The sequence below is a fragment of the Ambystoma mexicanum genome, chromosome 7p, assembly GCF_040938575.1.
Source record: "Ambystoma mexicanum isolate Mex_15411 chromosome 7p, UKY_AmexF1_1, whole genome shotgun sequence".
Lineage (NCBI taxonomy): Eukaryota > Metazoa > Chordata > Amphibia > Caudata > Ambystomatidae > Ambystoma > Ambystoma mexicanum.
The window spans coordinates 169,264,972-169,282,674 of NC_090939.1; the positions used below are offsets into that span (position 1 = coordinate 169,264,972).

Here is a 17,703-nt window from a genome sequence, read left to right on the forward strand (position 1 = left end):
AAACACAAAGTAAAGTTTCCTACAAACAAAATTTAACCCAGAACAACAATTTCTCCAAAAAGTAGTCTATTTTGTAGGTAAAAACATGAATGCTCGGAGCTGGAGCATCACGTCACTCTCCAAACCAATCATGAGGACCGCCGCTAGTCCATCAAAAAACCTCTTCTTTCATTTGCTGCTGCACTCCATCCTTCGTTGACCTCGTAACCGCCTTCCCAGATCGACAACTGAACAAGGATAACTCAACCCAGTACTGGTAAACGACTTCTCTGACTCCTCTCAGTTTGCTGCTGGCTTTGAATTCGTCCCTGCAGGGAAGATAGAAACACAGAATGTATCGTTTGTTACACTCCTGGATGGGCAATTGCAGCCTAGCCGCATGCCTTATAAACAAACTAGCTACGCCTCACAGCTGCTGTATTTGTCGCTTACGCATGCCTCGCCATTTGGGCTTATTCTTTCCATTCATAATTTGAGCTTTTGGGCGGGTGGGATAATACTTCACCTCTGTGTCTTTAATAGAATTATGACTTTCCTGTATGTTAATATGGAAAATTTGTATTCTTTGTCATGAGAGGAGGCTCGTATTATGCGTATTTAAAGCTTACTTACCACCAACAAGGCTAACTGGTCGATCGGTTTAAAATAATAGGTCTTGAATACAGATTCATTCGACCAATCTACGGCTTGGAGAATGTCTTTCAGATGGGCTCCTAAGGAGAAGACTTTGGAAGCCATCGCCCCTCGGGCTGAGAGCGCACCAAAGCTTTAGCTACTGCCACTGCGTAATGAATACCAGACTCTCCCCAGGCAGCCTGAGCTGCTCTCTCTACGCCTCATAGGCTTTGAGACTCCTGACTAGGCAAAACTTGGACTGCATAGGGAATGCTGGATAGGTCACGGTCTTAGTCCTTCTCCTGATGAAGAAGGTCACCCCTTTCGGTCAATAACTCCTGCCATCTCTTTCCATGGCACTGACATCTGACACCTACTTTCAGGACAACAAACATTGGAGGGTCACCACCTTATCCACCAGAGCTTTCCTGGACAGATGAGCGTTGTCTGGCCACCTCTGGAAAAGCTATAGGGTGGTGTTCATGTCCCATAATTGTGTGTATTTTGGGTCCGGATTTCGAAGGTGTTTGACCCCTTTGAGCAGTCTGCAAACCAAGTGTTTGCCCACAGGAAAATCTCTGGCCTGTTCATATCCAGCTAAAATTGCTGGCCTGAAAAGTGTTCACTGTCCTTTTCGCCTTGCCTTCAGCTGCTGATGCGGCCAGAATGTTCACCAAATGGATCACCTTGGCACTAGCGAGATGAACGTCCTTAGCCAGACCCCAGATATGCCATATGTCCCAAGCTACTCTGTAGGACTAAGCCATCATGGGGGTCCAGGACTCTTTGATGAAGTGCTCAGCGTCCCGTATAATCCTGGCTTTTGCCAGGCACCCCTGAAATTGCCAAAGCCACTAACCTCAGTGTTCCTTGAAGGACCAGCGGATGTGGAAGACCTTCTGGATCCACTAAGATGTCCTGTTGGTGTGGGAGAAGTGGGTTGGCCGCCAATAACTCTCAAAGATCCGGGAACCACGCTTGCCCCTTCCAGGCTGGTGTAACTATCGTTAGCCTCACCTGTTGTTGCAGTGCTTGTGCCTTCTACTTTTCAATCATGGCGAAGGGCAGAAAGGCGTAATCTGTCTGCAGACCCCATGATTGCAGGAAAACGTCAGTTGCTGACACGGCAGATGGCATTTCAATCTGGTTGCAAAAAGGTCTCCACCGCAATGTTTCCTCAATTCCATCAACTGGCAGAACACTTACTTGTGTAATTGCCAGTCGTTGGAGTCTCTGAGTTAAATGGAGTTCCAGTCCGCCACTTGGCCAGGTTGTAAGGAAGGCATGGTATCAAAGTAAGATAGACACAAGTGATCACAGTTGAAGGATGTTCATTTCAACTTTATCCACGGTGTGAAAAACGCCTATCTAAACCTAAATCTAAGATGGGAGCAAGCTACGACCATCAAATAATAATAATGCAGTCCTAGTGGAGTCTCGTAAAAAAAGGGCCTATACTAAAAAAACTATTGCCAATCCTTACAGCTAAGTTACGAATAGTGTGGGGTAATGTTCACAAAAAGAAAGAAGTGGCCTCCCTTCCCTGCGTTTTAAGCACAGGACAATGCGGTTCACTCGAGCTTAACACACTCTTGGGCTTCCTCAGCACGCGGTCACCGTTCCTTATGACGATATCAGGGCCATCTATGTTCAAGTCTTTTTACGATCAAAGTCTCTTGATTTAGAGGGCCTGATGTACCAAAAACAACAAACAAAAAGATCCTTCCCAATTATTCAAGTCAGGCGATTAACTCTTCTGCCCCGTATCCCTGTTAGCCGGGCTCAGATCCTTTTTATACAATTAGCCTCCCTCAGCCGAGCTCAGACCAATTTTAGTAAGCAGGCATCCCTCAGTCAGGTTCACATTTGCCACATCAATATCTTCTCAGGTGACTTGTGGTTCAACCCGGATCCTCCTCTTCTGGTCAGATCCCGTTTTTACACAATAAATCTCCCTCAGCCGGGCTCAGACCAATTTCAGTTTGTAGGCAATCAAAGTCTTTCGAATGTGAATGGGATTTGGCTTGACCTGCTGCAGGACCACGTCGATTTCACAGTTCAATAATTTCTCACATGCTCAGTTTGGTACCAAACAGAGACCTTTGAGAGAGCGCCCACGTTGCGCCGGGCCACTCTGCATCCAGTACCTATCTCGGTTTCATAAAGCAATTATTCACATGCGAGTCATCTTTCCTCATACAATGTCCTCGTACAATGTTGCCGCTTGGAAACTTGAGCGTAACACATTCTGGTCTCTCCGACTCACCCACTGTGCTTTGTTGTTGCTGCTTTGTTGGGCAAGGTTTTCGGTCAGGTGGCTTCACCTCCTTTCCAGTTTTTAAGGCTCATAAATGAAGGCTTCCCTCAGCCGGGTTTGAGCCTTCTCTTCTTGCTTCACCGCTCCCTAAGAAGGCTTCCCTCAGCCGGGCTCAAGCCTCCTTTGAAAGTTCACAATGAAGGCTTCCTTTAGCTGGGCTTGAGCCTTCTCTCATGCAGCACAGTTCACCACAAAGGCTTGCCTCAGTCGGGTTCGAGCCTCCCTTCATGATTTTCAGCTTACTAAGAATGCTTTGCTCAGCCAGTTCGTTCTGTGTTCTTTAAGAAGCACTGGTCTTTACCATGGAAACGCAGTCACTCTGCGTACTTGAGATCACGTGTCTTTACACATTGTTAGAATCACGTGACTTTTGGTTTTCGTTCTTATGCCCCGCCTCCCCGCTACTCGCTGCTTCTGAAATTGTTATTTCTCTTGCCGCTACGTATCTGACCTTGTTTCTGCTGAAGTTAATGTTTTGACCCGGACTGCCTACTGGATTCCTACTTGTGTTCCCCTCTTATTGTTGCCTCGACCCTCGGAACTGCTATTTGGAAGTGTTACGGATCACGGACGTCTGCTCGTATTTTGCCCGCTTGGTTTTCGACTCTTGGAACTGTTCACAGATTTTTCTTGTCATCATCTTGGCTGGTACTACCATCTACATCATTCATTCTGCCGTTACTGGAACTTTTCTACGGACTTCCTCATTTTCCCTTGGAACTGGAAACTTTATACTAGGCGTCCGCGTGCCGTCGGTTTCAGGTGGACATTGCTGTTTACCGGACTCTTGTTTAGGCGTCCTCGTGCCGGCGGTGGGTAGGTGGATCACTCCTGCTTGCGGATCTTCTGCTCTTCATTTACTACTTCAGTTTTGGACTTCCTTGGAAACTATCACCCGGTAAGACTGTTCCTTATTTTCTATTCCTGCTTTTGGTCCTTGTTTGGTTCCCGGTTAGTTACTGATTATTCTTGTCCCCTTAGAATTCTGACGCCACATTTCCATTCTGATTTTCCAGTCTGCCAACTATAGTCTATTCTCAGGTATTTGACGTTTGGTTCTCTGAGCATTGATATTCAAGTTGTCTTCTGTCACTAATTATGGTTCCTTTGCAGGTTGACTGGTTCCTGTGACGTCCTCTCATCTTTAAACCCATCTTTTGGTCAATTGACTGGTCAGAGAGTTTCTTTTACCTCTCTGTTGGGTACATTGACAAAAAGAATTCGTCTTCTACACGACGAGTTCAAGATCTTGAAGTCAGGATTCTGGTTACTTGGTCAAGGAAATTCTCCTGACTTAACAACCTCAAACTCAGAGACCTGGGTTCGCCTGCCTGGCCCAGGGGAGGAGTCTTGCTGTGGGCACCGCCAGACAAACCAAGCTGCCCCTGGTCTTGCCTTCTGCAGGTACAGTTCCCTCTCCACAGTGCAGTCTCCTCTGAACTCACAGGGCCAGTGCCAGTGTGGGTTTCTCCTCCATCAGGTCAAGCAAGGTTCTCTGCAGCTCTTGGGGTCCTCCTCTGGCTTCTTGCATCTTCCAGCATTCCCAACTCACTCGAAGTGTGCTTTCCTGCTTCGCCTTTTATGCTGCGTGGGAGAATCAAGTGAAGTCAAGTGATAGTAATTAAGGAGGGAGGCCTGACTTAGCCTGACCTCATTAATTGGAATGTCTGCTGTAGAAAGGGGAGAGTCTGTTTTCTGTGTCTGTGGTTCCCCGTTGGTAATCTTCATCCTCCCAATCTCTCTCCTCCTCGTCTCAGTGTTTGAGGGAAAAAGGGGGTGAGGGGTCGGGATGTCAGTAACTTCTGTATAATAGTATGCGGAAGAGGTTGGAAAGGCAAGGGGATACTGTATTTTATCATCGGGTGCCCCTACCCTGCTCCCCGAGGTTCTGTACAGTGAAAATCCCTTGCGTTTTTCACAAGGCCTAGCAGGTAATGTGCGGTCACGCTTAGACTCCTCTGCAGACAGAGGTACTACAATTCCTTAGCCAGCTCCGCTATCATCCTATACCTGGTGCCTCTGAGCCGGTTGATGTACCTCCCTGCAGAGACATTGTCAATTTTCAGGAGAATGCAGATATGTACGCTGTCTTGCATCAAGCTCTTGATCACGAAGGAACTGGCCAGCAGCTCTAAGCAACTGATGTGGAGCTACATTTCCTTCAACAACCATCTCCCTCTGGTTGAGACTGCTCCGCAGCAGGGTCCCCGAACTTGCCTGATGGCATCTGACTCTATTATCAGATCTGGAGAAGAACCGAAAATGGCCATCCTGTTCCTGGCATCGATGGGTTAGAACCATCAGGACAATTTAGTCATAGCCTGCTGAGACATAGGCACTCTCTGATCATAGGTCAGACCCCTCCTGAGATGTTGACTCTTGAGGTGCTGCAGGGCTCGATAGTGGAGAGGCCCTGGGAGGATTGCTTGAATGGAGGAAGCTAGGTGCCCGACTATCCTCACCAGTTCCCTCAGGGACATACTGCCCTCGGCTAAGATGGCTTTGATCTCTTTCCTCATTGATGTTGTTCACAGGGAGGCTCAATGTTCCCTGGACTGCATCTATAACGAACCCCAGAAACTCTAACTTCTGAGAAGGGCTCGGCTCTGATTGCTCCCAATAATCATGATACTTCAAGGAGATCTGTCTTCTCCTTCACCTGGGAGAATAGTAACTGGTCATCATGTGCCATAATGCAGATGTCTTCCAGGTGGATTATTGTTTGTTTGTTTGTTTATTTGGTAATGCACACCAAACCCATAGATAACTGGGCGCAACAGGTACAAGGATGCTTAGTTACAGCATAGAATAATTAAAGTGCAGACATAAAGATGCAGATTAATTCCGGTTACTTACATTGATTACAATGAAAATGTTACAGTAGGATACATACATGCATAGGCGGGTACATAGGTATATATTACATGGTATCCGCGGGATCATATGTCATTGGACCACAGCCAGTTTAAAGTGTTGCCTCTGAAGCTAAGATGGGACTGATCAGCTCTGAAGGTCAGAGGTAATGCGTTCCAGTATTGTGCAGCTTTCACTGGGAAGCTACTTCCTCCTGATTTGGTTAGCTTGAATCTAGGTATCTCTAGACAGTGGGAGTTGGCCACTGGAAAGGCGAGTCAAGGTTCTTCTGATCATTCTCTCTGTGAGGTATGGGGGAGCTGCATTATTGAAGCATTTGAAGGTACATGATACTGATTTAAGTAAAATCCTGTCACTTATATTTAGCCAATGGTGATCTCTTCTAAGGTTGGAGATGTGTTCTCTATTTGGTAGGTTCAGGGAAGTTCTTAAGGCATTGTTTTGAAGTGCTTGTATTTAAAAAAAATGTTTTATTGATTTGGCTGAAATGTTCAACCTTTCAACATAATTCATAAATATCAAAATTCTATGTTATACAATTAAAAAAATAAGAAGGATGAAAAAAAAAAGAAAAACGAAAGAGAGCAAAAGGGAATCACATTTTATGCTAATTTCCTTCCAAGCCAATTGTTACAATATGTTAGATCATACATATGTCTTAAATACCTTCTGTTTCTAGATTCAATTCAAACAAAAAATGTACAGTTGCAAAACCAATTGATTTCGAATGTATATGATAAACATGGCTCCATCAATCCTTGGCATCCATACAGATCGAAGAATGAAATAAATCTTTAAAATATTGTGACGTAAGAATAACAAGTTAACACACTCGGTAATGATATGTTCTAGGGTTTCTATTGCTTTCCCACAAAATCAACACTGATTTTTTGTTTGGCCTTGGGGGTACCATCTTTTTTCTGATTTCCCTGGTTTTCCATAAATTGAATCTGAGATGCAGGAGATCCGTGCGATGCCGTGGGTTGAGCAACTTCAAAAGATATGGGTCTACTAATCCATAGTGTTTTACAGCAAATGGATTTATTATGAATGTTTTATGTTTGCCACAAGATTCTATGGTGGCAATCCAATCGGTTTGCCATAACTTTATTTTGGCTTGTCAGGATTCTGTAGGAGCAATTCCTCTGTTATATAAGCAGCACTCAAAAGCTCCTGCGCCTTAGATCTCCAACATTTCATAAACGTGTTGTTTGAGGATTGCATATAGTTTGACAGTATTCTTAATAAACCATTGAAATTTCTCCCTAACACTTTCTATACAAGGCGCACACCTTCCATTTGTACCCTGCATATAGAGAGATCAAACCAAGTTCATGTCTAATCAAGGTTATTGGCACAGAAGATGGCAGCCTCAGCATGCTGTCCAAAACCTGGCTTCCATCAGATTTCAAAATTTGGGTGGCCTCCCTTTTTTTGTCTCAGCACCATACAATAAGATGGGCAAGACTTTCTGTTTATAGAAAACCACCAGTGGTTGAATCATAAACTTGCAAAATGTTCCATTTATAATACGAGCCTTGGAAATGAGTGTGTTTACTTTTCTTTGCAAGCTTATTTTATATGGTAAATCCTTAATATTGGTGTTAACGTTTACACCAAGATAAACGTAGCTTGTTACAACTTCGACTCTATTTTTGTCTATAAGCCAGGCCATAGAGGAATTACAATGTTTCTTTTTGCCAAATTGAATTATTTGAGTCTTTTTCAGATTAATTGTGGTTTGATTATCATAAGCATACTTTTCCAAGGATTGGAGCATGTTATTCAAGCCCATTTGTTATTTAGAAATTAAGAGGAGGACGTCCGCATAAAACAGCCATCTTATGACATGATTGCCCAATTTAGGTGAGTCAGTTATGCAGTTCAGAAACCCCATTCCTATATCTGATATGAAAAGATTTAAGAGGGCTGAAGCAAGTATACATCCTTGCTTCAGCCCTCTTGATGTCAGAATTGGATTAGACAATAGCCTATCTCCATCCAGTCTTATCTGGATGGAGGTTTCATCATGAAATTCGATCAACCACTTCAAAATATGCCATGGGCAATCTTGAGCCATCAGCTTACTAATTACAAGTTCTCTTAGGACAGCATCAAAAGCAGTGCGAAAATCAACAAATGCAATATAAAGAGGTTGCTTTAGATGTTGATGTTTAGCTATGATTGCATTTAATGTGAGGAGATTGATACTAGTGCCAAGTCCTGCAAGAAACCCAGTTTGAAACCGAAGACGATTTCACTTGTATACATTTTCACATACACGATGCATAACACTTTCCATTCTCACCTGTTAAAACTTTATCTAGTTCCCCTAAGGTTCCATCAGACCACCTAAGACGGTGTCTAGCATTGTTTGCTTCAACGTGACCTTTATACCTCCCTTTCTTTGTCAGATTTCGCAATAATTTCCACTCCCAAGTCAAGCACAACTGACTATGGTCACTTTTATAACTCATTTTGATCTCTAATGATTTAATTATGTTCACAAAGGCATGATTTGTTTAAATGTAATAAATAATAGCTTTTAGTTGGCCTCTACCCCATGTGTTCCTTGCTGGGATGTCCCTTTCAATTACACCATTTGCCATAAGATAGTGTCTTTCATCCATCATCGAACACCATTGTTGTTCTTCCAAGTTAAACCTTCTACCTGACTCTGGAATTAGATTCAGATTTAAGTCACCCATAATAAGAATTAAGTCGATGTTACGTTCCATAGCCAAGTTATCAAATACTATATCCATGTAATTAAAAAATAATTCCAGCTTTAGGTGGGATCGCCCCCACTATATATTGATAATAATCAAGACATATGGATCTTTCAGTAACTTAACAACTTGAATGTAGGGACTAGGAGAGGAGCATAAAATAGCCACAAAGTTTTGGAACTTCCTAATGGCTACCATTAATCTCGCCATGGGACGTCCTCTTTTTCGAGTTAAGGCAGGCGTGGACAGAATCTCAAAACCGTCCCAGATAGAAGGCTCAATTAACCAGGTTTCCTGGAGTACTATTATCAAACCCGTGAAGCACACTTTCTTTGGAGTTTACAAAATGATGGAACCCACGAGTATTCCAGGAAACTAATTGAATAATTTCTGATTCTATGGGTTTTTATGCTTGTCGAGAGCTGTCAAAGCTATTCCCTTGCTCTCCGATGCCTGAGCTTGTACTGACCGCACCATAAATTCATAAACTCTTCTTAGATGATTTTAGATCTCCACCCAGACCCATCAGGTTGGTTTTTCGAAAGAGATTAAATCCGATTTCATATAAGATGGATTTTCCGCTCCATATGATTTCATCCAACACTGTTGAGTGGACATATACACGGGACTTAGAGAGATCATGATCATCCAAGAATTCAACCCTATCAACATCTGCTGACTTGATGTTACGCAATTGAGGAAGTTCTTTGCAGATATTCAAGATACACGATCGATTCAAATCAAATTTCGCAAAAGGGTGTGGACGACATTCAATAATGAATTGATGATAACATGCTCGTTTCTGTTGTGTATTTAGTACTGTCTTGTTTTTAGCACCAGGCTCCTTTTTCTGACCCTGCTTTGTCATCCATGGATTACTTTGATTTGCATGTGAGTGCAGCAGAGTATTTGCTTTGGTTGTGCTTGTTTCAAATTTAGGACCATTCACTATAGGTGGAAATGTCGAAGCTAGCACTGGCTTTGCAGCAGAAGGATTCAAACTCTGGCCCTCAGACGCCGTTGACATGTAACACGCTACTGCTTTATTTCAACTTGCATTTGATCAGATAATACATTTGTGAGTGCATTAGTTACAGTCATTTGTTTCCCATTAGACCCATTTGCTACTTCCTTCATAACTGGTACAGCTTGTGGCACAATTCCTTCATGCGTGTTAATCTGAATTGAGGCTGCAACCAGATCATTTAGAGGTTTATACGCCATAGGGTTAGTGACTTCGCCTTACATAATAGTAATTGGCGATTTCTTACAATTGTTCTGTTTAGACAGGGCCTCAATTCTTTTAAGTGAGGCGGTTAGGATTTTTAGAAACCGCCTAGACTTCCATCCTTCTTTTGATTTTTTCTGGATTGCCAGCACTTTTTTAGTTTTCACCTTTTGTTTGGCAAGGGAATCTGTTGCTTTTCCTTTTACAGTCTTTTCTCTAGAGAGAACATGTTAAATGCATTCGGTTGTGACACTTCATTCTGTCTCTCCAATAAGACATTGTTACTGTCTAGATTATCAGCACCACTTATATTCCCGTTCCCTGTTAATGTTTTAGAGATCTCTGTCAGCTGGTAAACCAGCGTTTATAGCTTCATTGGGTTGAGTTAATGATTAGCCTCTAATATCAACCATTGGAACAGTTTGAGTACCGACATTATTTTGTTTACAATGTCGGAAAAAGTTGTATGCTTGTTCTATGGCAGGTGTAGTTTCTACAGATATGACACTCCGATTCGACAATTGAGATAGTAAAATTGTTTGGTAGTTGATTTTTTGATCTAGTGTCTCATATAATTTAGCCAGGTATAGTAGGGCCATGTTCATTGTCACTAGAGTATTATTGTCCCGTGACATATCCGATTGAAAGTCCTTACCAGGTTGTAAAGTTATGGAGGCAACATTTGCTAGTGGAGACATTGCATCTGTTGCCACTCGACGCAGAGTGGGGGGAATGAATGACAAGGAGTTCACCGACCCATCACGCTCCAGGTCTTCAAATGACTCTAATGAGTTGGATATTAAATGATTCACTGCCCGTAATTGGGCCTCATTATCACACTCATTTGGCCTAAATAAACCTGAACCACTTGGGCTATTAATGGGAGATAAATGTTCAACTTGCATCAAATCGCCCGTGTTCGAATGAATACAAATAATTTCTTCATTTAGCCTGAATTACTGCTCTGATTCATGAATGTGAGTGTCTCTTCATCAACCTGCCCCGCAATGCGCATTTCATGATAAGCTTTCCGCAGTTTGTGTTGCGCTGCAACTGAACATAACATTGGTACAGGAAAGCTCTCCTGATTCTTAACTTCAGATGCATGTGGATTGTCTATATCGCAGCGCTTACCCTCCATTTCCTTTGTAACATTGTAGAGAACAGTGCCGGTGTTAGCAAAAGCGACTGCTGTCGTCTTACTGCCTTTCATAGCCATTTCAACGTCCATTCGTGCATCTAAACTAGACAGTTTGGTTTGTTTTACCATTACATCATTCATTTGTTGCACATGGGGAGCCCCTTTATTATAATACAACCTAATGCCATCGTCATTAGACATTATACGTTTCTTGTTTTTACTTACACATTGTTTTTCGCTTTGTGTACTAGGTATTCATTTTTGGATAGGCATGTACATTTTTGAGAAATCGAATTGCATGCTTGGATTTACGCGTGCATTTTCTTGCGAGGTTAGGTTTGCCGGCATGCCCAACTTCAGAGTATATTGACTCATGGACATTCCCAACAACAGGGAGCTCGCCCTGTTACTGGGTAAATGCAACACGCGGCACGCTAGGCTTCAAAAAACAGTACTAGGAAATAATTCTGTGTAACACTTTAAATGCCTCGTGAACCTGAATTTGGCGTCCCGTGAGTGCACTTCAGGCCTCACAGGTTTCCATCAAACGCTGTGTTAAAATGACAGGCTCACAGGTGCTATAAAGTCTACTTAACCTTTACAAGCCTGCAAGTACTTAAATATCAGACAGTCCGATCCCAAAACAACCAATGTTACAAAACGAACAGAGGAGAGAAGGAAAGAGCATTCACCTTGAAGGCAATATATACAAAATTCCCCACCACAAGATATGTTTTGCTCATAAAACTTTTGCTGCCTTCTATGCGGTGACAAAACTCACTTCTTTAACAAATGCAGTGAATGCTTACCGCACCCCGCCAACCCCACCCAAGACAGCCACAGACAGCCCTTCCACACAGGACTTACTCACAAGGCACGCTCGCAATGATCCCATCCTATCCGTCCTACCACTTGTCTGTCTTTCGTGTTCTTGTTTCAGCACCCCGAGGCTCGCGAGCTACCGGCGCTACATAAATATTAAAATAAATAAAATAAAAAATAAAATGGTGCGAGGGGAAAAGTTCAAATAGTCTTGTGGGTAAAGTGGGCGGATGCAGGGGCACTCAAATAATTTTCCACCTAAAACAGCAAACAGCAACAGTTGTTTACTATAAACACACTTGTAGATAGTTGTAAGTCTATTCAGGTTCGCACCCAGTCGGTCTTGACGTATGTGAGGATGCGCCTCGGCTAGAGCCGCGGCGTACATCTGACACGCCTCGGCTAGAGCCGCGGCGATCATCAGACACGCCTCGGCTAGAGCCGCGGCGAGGACTATCCGCACCCGATCCCAATTACACTGGGATCCTTAGTGCTGGGACCTCCCGGCAGGTCCCGCCCATTAACTTGGTTGCGGTGGCTGGAAGGGGAGCCGCTGCCAATAGTTGCGGCGACACCGCGCATGGCTTACCTGCTTTGCAAGCCGGCCCGGTTGGGGGTGTGCCATACTCACCGGAGCTCGTAGATGTAGGCGAGGGGCGACCAGCCCATCATCGCCGTACTCCCCGTGACAAGCACGGGGCTACCCGTAGCGGGAGGAAGGCTCCCAGCATCCGGCCTTGCCCATATTGTGCACGGACACGGACACGTGACCGCACAGGTGTCATGTACTACAGCAAGAACGGGAACAGCAGCACGCCGGGACGGCGCCCTTTCAGGGAGGCGGGGTAATACCTCGAGAGCCAATGGGAAAGGGGCTGGGATGGACGCTCAATGATTGGTGGGGGCCTGAACCCATCTGCTCTGTTAAAAGCGCGCCAAGCCGTTCTGATGGTTGGTTCTCTTTCCACAGGATACGGAAAGAGAGAGGAGGGAGAATCGGAGTGGTGGGCCTATGCGGACACTAAGAGATAGAACCAAGTTGGGACTGCGGCCAACACACTCTGGGAAGCCAAGACATCTGTGAAGGAAACCGGAAGGACTTGTTATCTTATTTGCCCTTAAAGAACTTACCCTACCAAAAGAAAATAAATATTCTTTCAGCATTCGCCTGACTCCCGAGCGTAATTTCTCACACTGGCGAGGAAGGTGGGATAACAGACAGCGCTATGGAACCACTGATCAAGACCCTGGCTGAGGGCCAGCAGCAGCTACAGCAGCTATTCCAACTACAGTCTCAACAGGCAGCTGCGGACAGGCAAGCCTTCCAACAGGCCATCCAGTTGCAGAGCACCATACAATCCACTGCTCAGGACAAACAACATGAGACTATATCCCGTCTCACGGATGCTGTTACCGTCACCAGAAACCAACCACTGGTACCTTCGGCGCTCCTGCAGAAATATAAGGATGGAGAGGACCCTGCCTTTTTTTTTTACCAGCTTCGAAAGAATTGCTAGAAATGCACAATGGCCTGTGGATCGGAGGGGACAGTATGTTGCCCCCCTTCTGTCGGGGGTAATGCAGGGTGCCTACCAGGCGGTGAACCCCAATGGCAACACCCCGTATGGGGAAATCAAAGCTGCAGCGCTGGATCGCCTAGGCCTGGACAATGAAGCGTATAGAATCCAATTAAGAGAGACCCGACTCAAGGCTGGGGAAAGCCCACGCCAGCTGTACTATAGAATAAAGGACCTGGTTGAGAAGTGGCTACTGGCTCCAACCCCCGCTAACCAACCCCTCCTGGATAAAATCATCTTGGAACAGTTTATCGAAGCCCTGCCAGGACAAATGCAGAGATGGGTCAGACAGGACCATCGGCCCTCCCTCACCGGAGCCGTGGATATTGCCTCGGCATACCAGAAGGCCGGTCAAACCCGGCTACAGCTGTCATGCCTGCGCCATGGGCGCATCCATTTACGCTCAATTTGGACTATATGTTTATCATTTATTTACAACAGACTCTTGGATCCATCTATATTTACTTTGGGAACTTTATTTCCCATTTGCGAGACTTTGGTGCTTTATTATTATTTCCAACAAACTACGCATACCATAATGCACCTGGCTACAAGCATCGATTCCTGGCTGTTCCTATTGGTTATCAAAGGAACTACACCCCCCAGAAGCCCTAGGGACTTGCCCTGCTTCCACCAGCCCAGGAACAGAAAGGGAGGTGGCCGATTGCCTACAGGTGTGCTTCGCCAGGTGCAACCAATTAGCCTGCCCCTGTGCTGGGCTAGGCAGTATAAAGGCTGCTGCCTGCAGGGGCTCAGCCTCTTGCATCTGAGAGTCCTTCCTCCACCTTTCGCGTCTTCCTACGGATCTTGTTTGCTGCTTACCTTCACTCCTGCTTGGACCCTGCCTTGTTGCTTGCTCCACCCTGCTGCCTCCAGCCATAGCCTTCCAGGCTCCCTGCCTCACAGCCCTGCTCCTCTGGGCTCTCCACACTGCAGCTGATCACGCTCTGCTGCCTTCCAGTCTCCGCCCTTGCCCTGCAGGGCTCTCCACATTGCAGCCGATCACGCTCTGCAGCCTTCCAGCCTCCGCCCTTGCCCTGCCGGGCTCTCCACATTGCAGCCGATCACGCTCTGCTGCCTTCCAGCCTCCGCCCTTGCCCTGCCGGGCTCTCCACATTGCAGCCGATCACGTTCTGCTGCCTTCCAGCCTCCGCCCTTGCCCTGCGGACCCTCTACATTGCAGCTGATCACGCTCTGCTGCTTTCCAGCCTCAGCCCTTGTCCTCTGGGCTCCCTGCCCTGCAGCCTGCCTCACTCCGGCTGCCTTCAGCCCTTGTCTTCTGGGCTCCCTGCTCTGCAGCCTGCCTCACTCCGGCTGCCTTCAGCCCTTGTCTTCTGGGCTCCCTGCTCTGCAGCCTACCTCACTCTGGCTACCTACAGCCCTTGTCCTCTGGGCCTTCCTACTTTGCAGCTTATCACGCTCCGCTGCCTACTACCTACCTTTTCCGCTGGGTTCTCGGCCTAGCAGCCCTCTACAGTCCTCTGCTACCTTCTACGTTCAGCGGCCCTGTCCCTCAGGGTTCACTCCTTACTGCCTGGCCCTTACGGGATCCTTGCCGTGCAGTCTGCTTTACTCTGCTGCCCTAAGCCCTTTTCCTCTGGGCTTTCTACCTTACAGTCCTACTCCTGTGGGCTTACTCATTGCTTCCCTGCTCCTCTGAGCTCTCAACCTTGTTCCTTACTGTCCTCTGCTATCCTATCCTGTTACATGACTTTCCCTTCATTTCCTTCTGCTAGTTTGCTATCACCTCCTTTCCTGGATTTGTCTGTAGTATCTTCTCTTGTACTGTTTGTAGACCCTTTTGTACAGAGCTTGTCTGTTGGTTCCCATCAGTCAACCTCTGCCCCTTCCCTTGTCTCGTTTCTACATTACAGACATCCATAGCTGCTGTTCCAAGTCATGAGCAAACAGCGTGGGCCTCTGTTTTAGCAAACTGTGCAGAAGGCTAGAGTATTTCCAAGGTTTGTGGAATACTCTTTTCCTATATCTGCATACACCCCAAGAGGGTATTCATTCTGTATCTTTTCCCTTGCTACTCTTGCCTACTCTTCGTTCTCTTTCCTTTCCGCTGTGTGTGTTCTTGGCTGTCCACTTTATTTGGCACAACCACCCAAACCCTTTCTGGGTGTCCTGTGCCACTCTTAATAGAGTGCCATCCGTGACAACAGCCTACCGGGATATCAGCCCGTATAGCCATTCCGATATCCGACCCCCATGTGATTAGGGGTGGCCGAGCCCTGCCCATACGATGGAGATCCTCCGAGGAGACCTCCAGGAAACCAGAAGACAAGAGACCAGGAGTTGAGGAAAAGACCACAATGTTGACCCCTTGATATAAGCAGCCTCAATGCTATGATTGCAACGAGTGGGGCCATATCGCCCGATTTTGTCCCAGGAGAAGACCAGCCGAGCCAATGGACATTGGTTACCTGAACCCGGTAGACGAGGAGAGTATCCCGGGACCGTATGTGGTGGACATCCGAGTCGACGGCAGACCAACACGCGCTCTCCTGGACAGCGGCAGTCGGCAGACCGCCATATCGCCAACCGTGAGTAACACTCCCTGCTTATCTAACATAACGGTACCTATTAGATGCATCCATGGGGACGTAAAGTGTTATCCGATGAAGGATGTGGTGATTGACTTGAATAAAACTTCCACTTCCTTGAGGGCTGCCGTCCTACCGTGTCTCCCCGCCCCGGTGGTAATCGGGACCGACCTCCCCAACTTTAATCAGGCATTGAGGGTCCTAGAGGAAGAGGAGAAGACTCTGCCCGAACCCAAGGTTACGGGGACGGACTCTGGTTCCCGGGAATCCCTCCCAGGGCGAAAAAAACGAACCCGGATGGCATGGTGTCAGGCTAGTTATATGACCCGCCCCATCGATTGGAAGATAGAAGACAACGAGGACACCATCAGAGGGGAAACCCTAACCGATCCCACTCTACGAGTGGCCAGGGAAAGGGCCGCCCAAGAAGGGGAACCTGACCTTGCCAGAGGTCCAGGATTCCTCCTACGTCAGGGTCTCTTATACCAGAGGTACAAGGGCGAAAACGACATCATGAGGGAACAATTGGTGCTACCAAAAAACCACTTCATCCTAGTACTACAATTAGCCCACAACCATCCCTGTGGGGGTCACATGGCTTCTCTTAAGACTCAACAAAACCTATTAAGGAGGTTCTACTGGTCCGGCATTTATGGGGAGGTAGCCCGATTTAGTAAAAATTGTCCCACTTGCCAGCTAACTAGCAGGGTCCTACCCGCGAAGGCACCACTGCAGAAAATGCCTCTCATAGTTATCCCGTTCGAGGATCGGCATGGATATAGTTGGACCCCTGGAACCCGCCAGCCGGGGATATAAGTACTTATTGGTCGTAGTCGACTATGCCACCCGATACCCAGAGGCTTTCCCTCTGAAGGGGACGTCGGCACAAGTGTTATGCGACCAACTGATCCCGTTCTTTGCCCGCGTAGGGTTACCGTCAGAGATAATCACGGACCAAGGTACAAACTTCATGTCGACCCTCTTACGACAAATATGTGGACAGCTCCAGATTAAACAATTGAGAACCTCAGTATACCATCCCCAAACTGATGGTCTGGTAGAACGTTATAACCAGACGATTAAGAAAATGCTACGAAGGGTGACGGGACCAACCATGAAAATTTGGGATCGGGCGATCCCATTGGTATTGATGGTGTTAAGGGACACTACCCAGTCTTCCACCGGTTTTTCCCCCTTCGAGCTCTTGTTTGGGAGAAAACCTCAGACCATACTGGATCTGGTTAAGGAGGAATGGGAAGCAGCCGAAAAAGTGTCTTTAACGGAATACACTGAGGAGTTTAAAGTGTTACGCACGCTGGCCCAAGCCAACCTAGGCCGTGCTCAAACAACCCAAGAGAAGAATTACAACAAGGGGAGTCGTATGAGAACCTTTAAGCCAGGAGATAAGGTACTGGTTCTCCTACCTACCAGCGCCAATAAACTGTTGGCCAGATGGAGAGGGCCTTACAAAATGACTGATGTACTAAGTCCGGTAACTTATCGGGTACATCAACGCGACCGGGCCTCCCCAGAAAGGGTATATCATATCAATCTCCTAAAGAAATGGAACGTGCCTCTCATGGGCGCCTTTGTAAGCGTCGAGGAGTCGGAATCCGAAGAATTCCTGAATACCGTTCCTGACACCCTGGATTCTGTCAATTGGGGAGGCGCTCTGTCCCTGGAGATGAAGACTGATGTTAAAAGCAGGCTGTCTCCCTATGCCGACGCCTTTTCCACCTTACCCGGACAGACCGATATTGTAACGCTCACCTGATTCTCGCAGAGGCACCGGTCTTGACTGGGCGACTACCGTATCTTCAAAGGTGATGTGTAGCACCCGGTTGGCTCTTT

General features: G+C 46.4%; 1 protein-coding gene across 1 annotated transcript in view; it reads right to left on the reverse strand.

Annotated features, from left to right (window-relative positions):
* Positions 1-221: 221 nt before the first annotated feature.
* Positions 222-17,703, reverse strand: part of GTPBP8 (GTP binding protein 8) — a 630,806-nt gene continuing 613,324 nt past the window's right edge. The window contains exon 8 of the mRNA XM_069636004.1: positions 222-308. Within this exon, the coding sequence (XP_069492105.1) occupies positions 280-308 (29 nt within the window). The 3' untranslated portion in view covers positions 222-279. The remainder of the gene's footprint in view (positions 309-17,703) is intronic.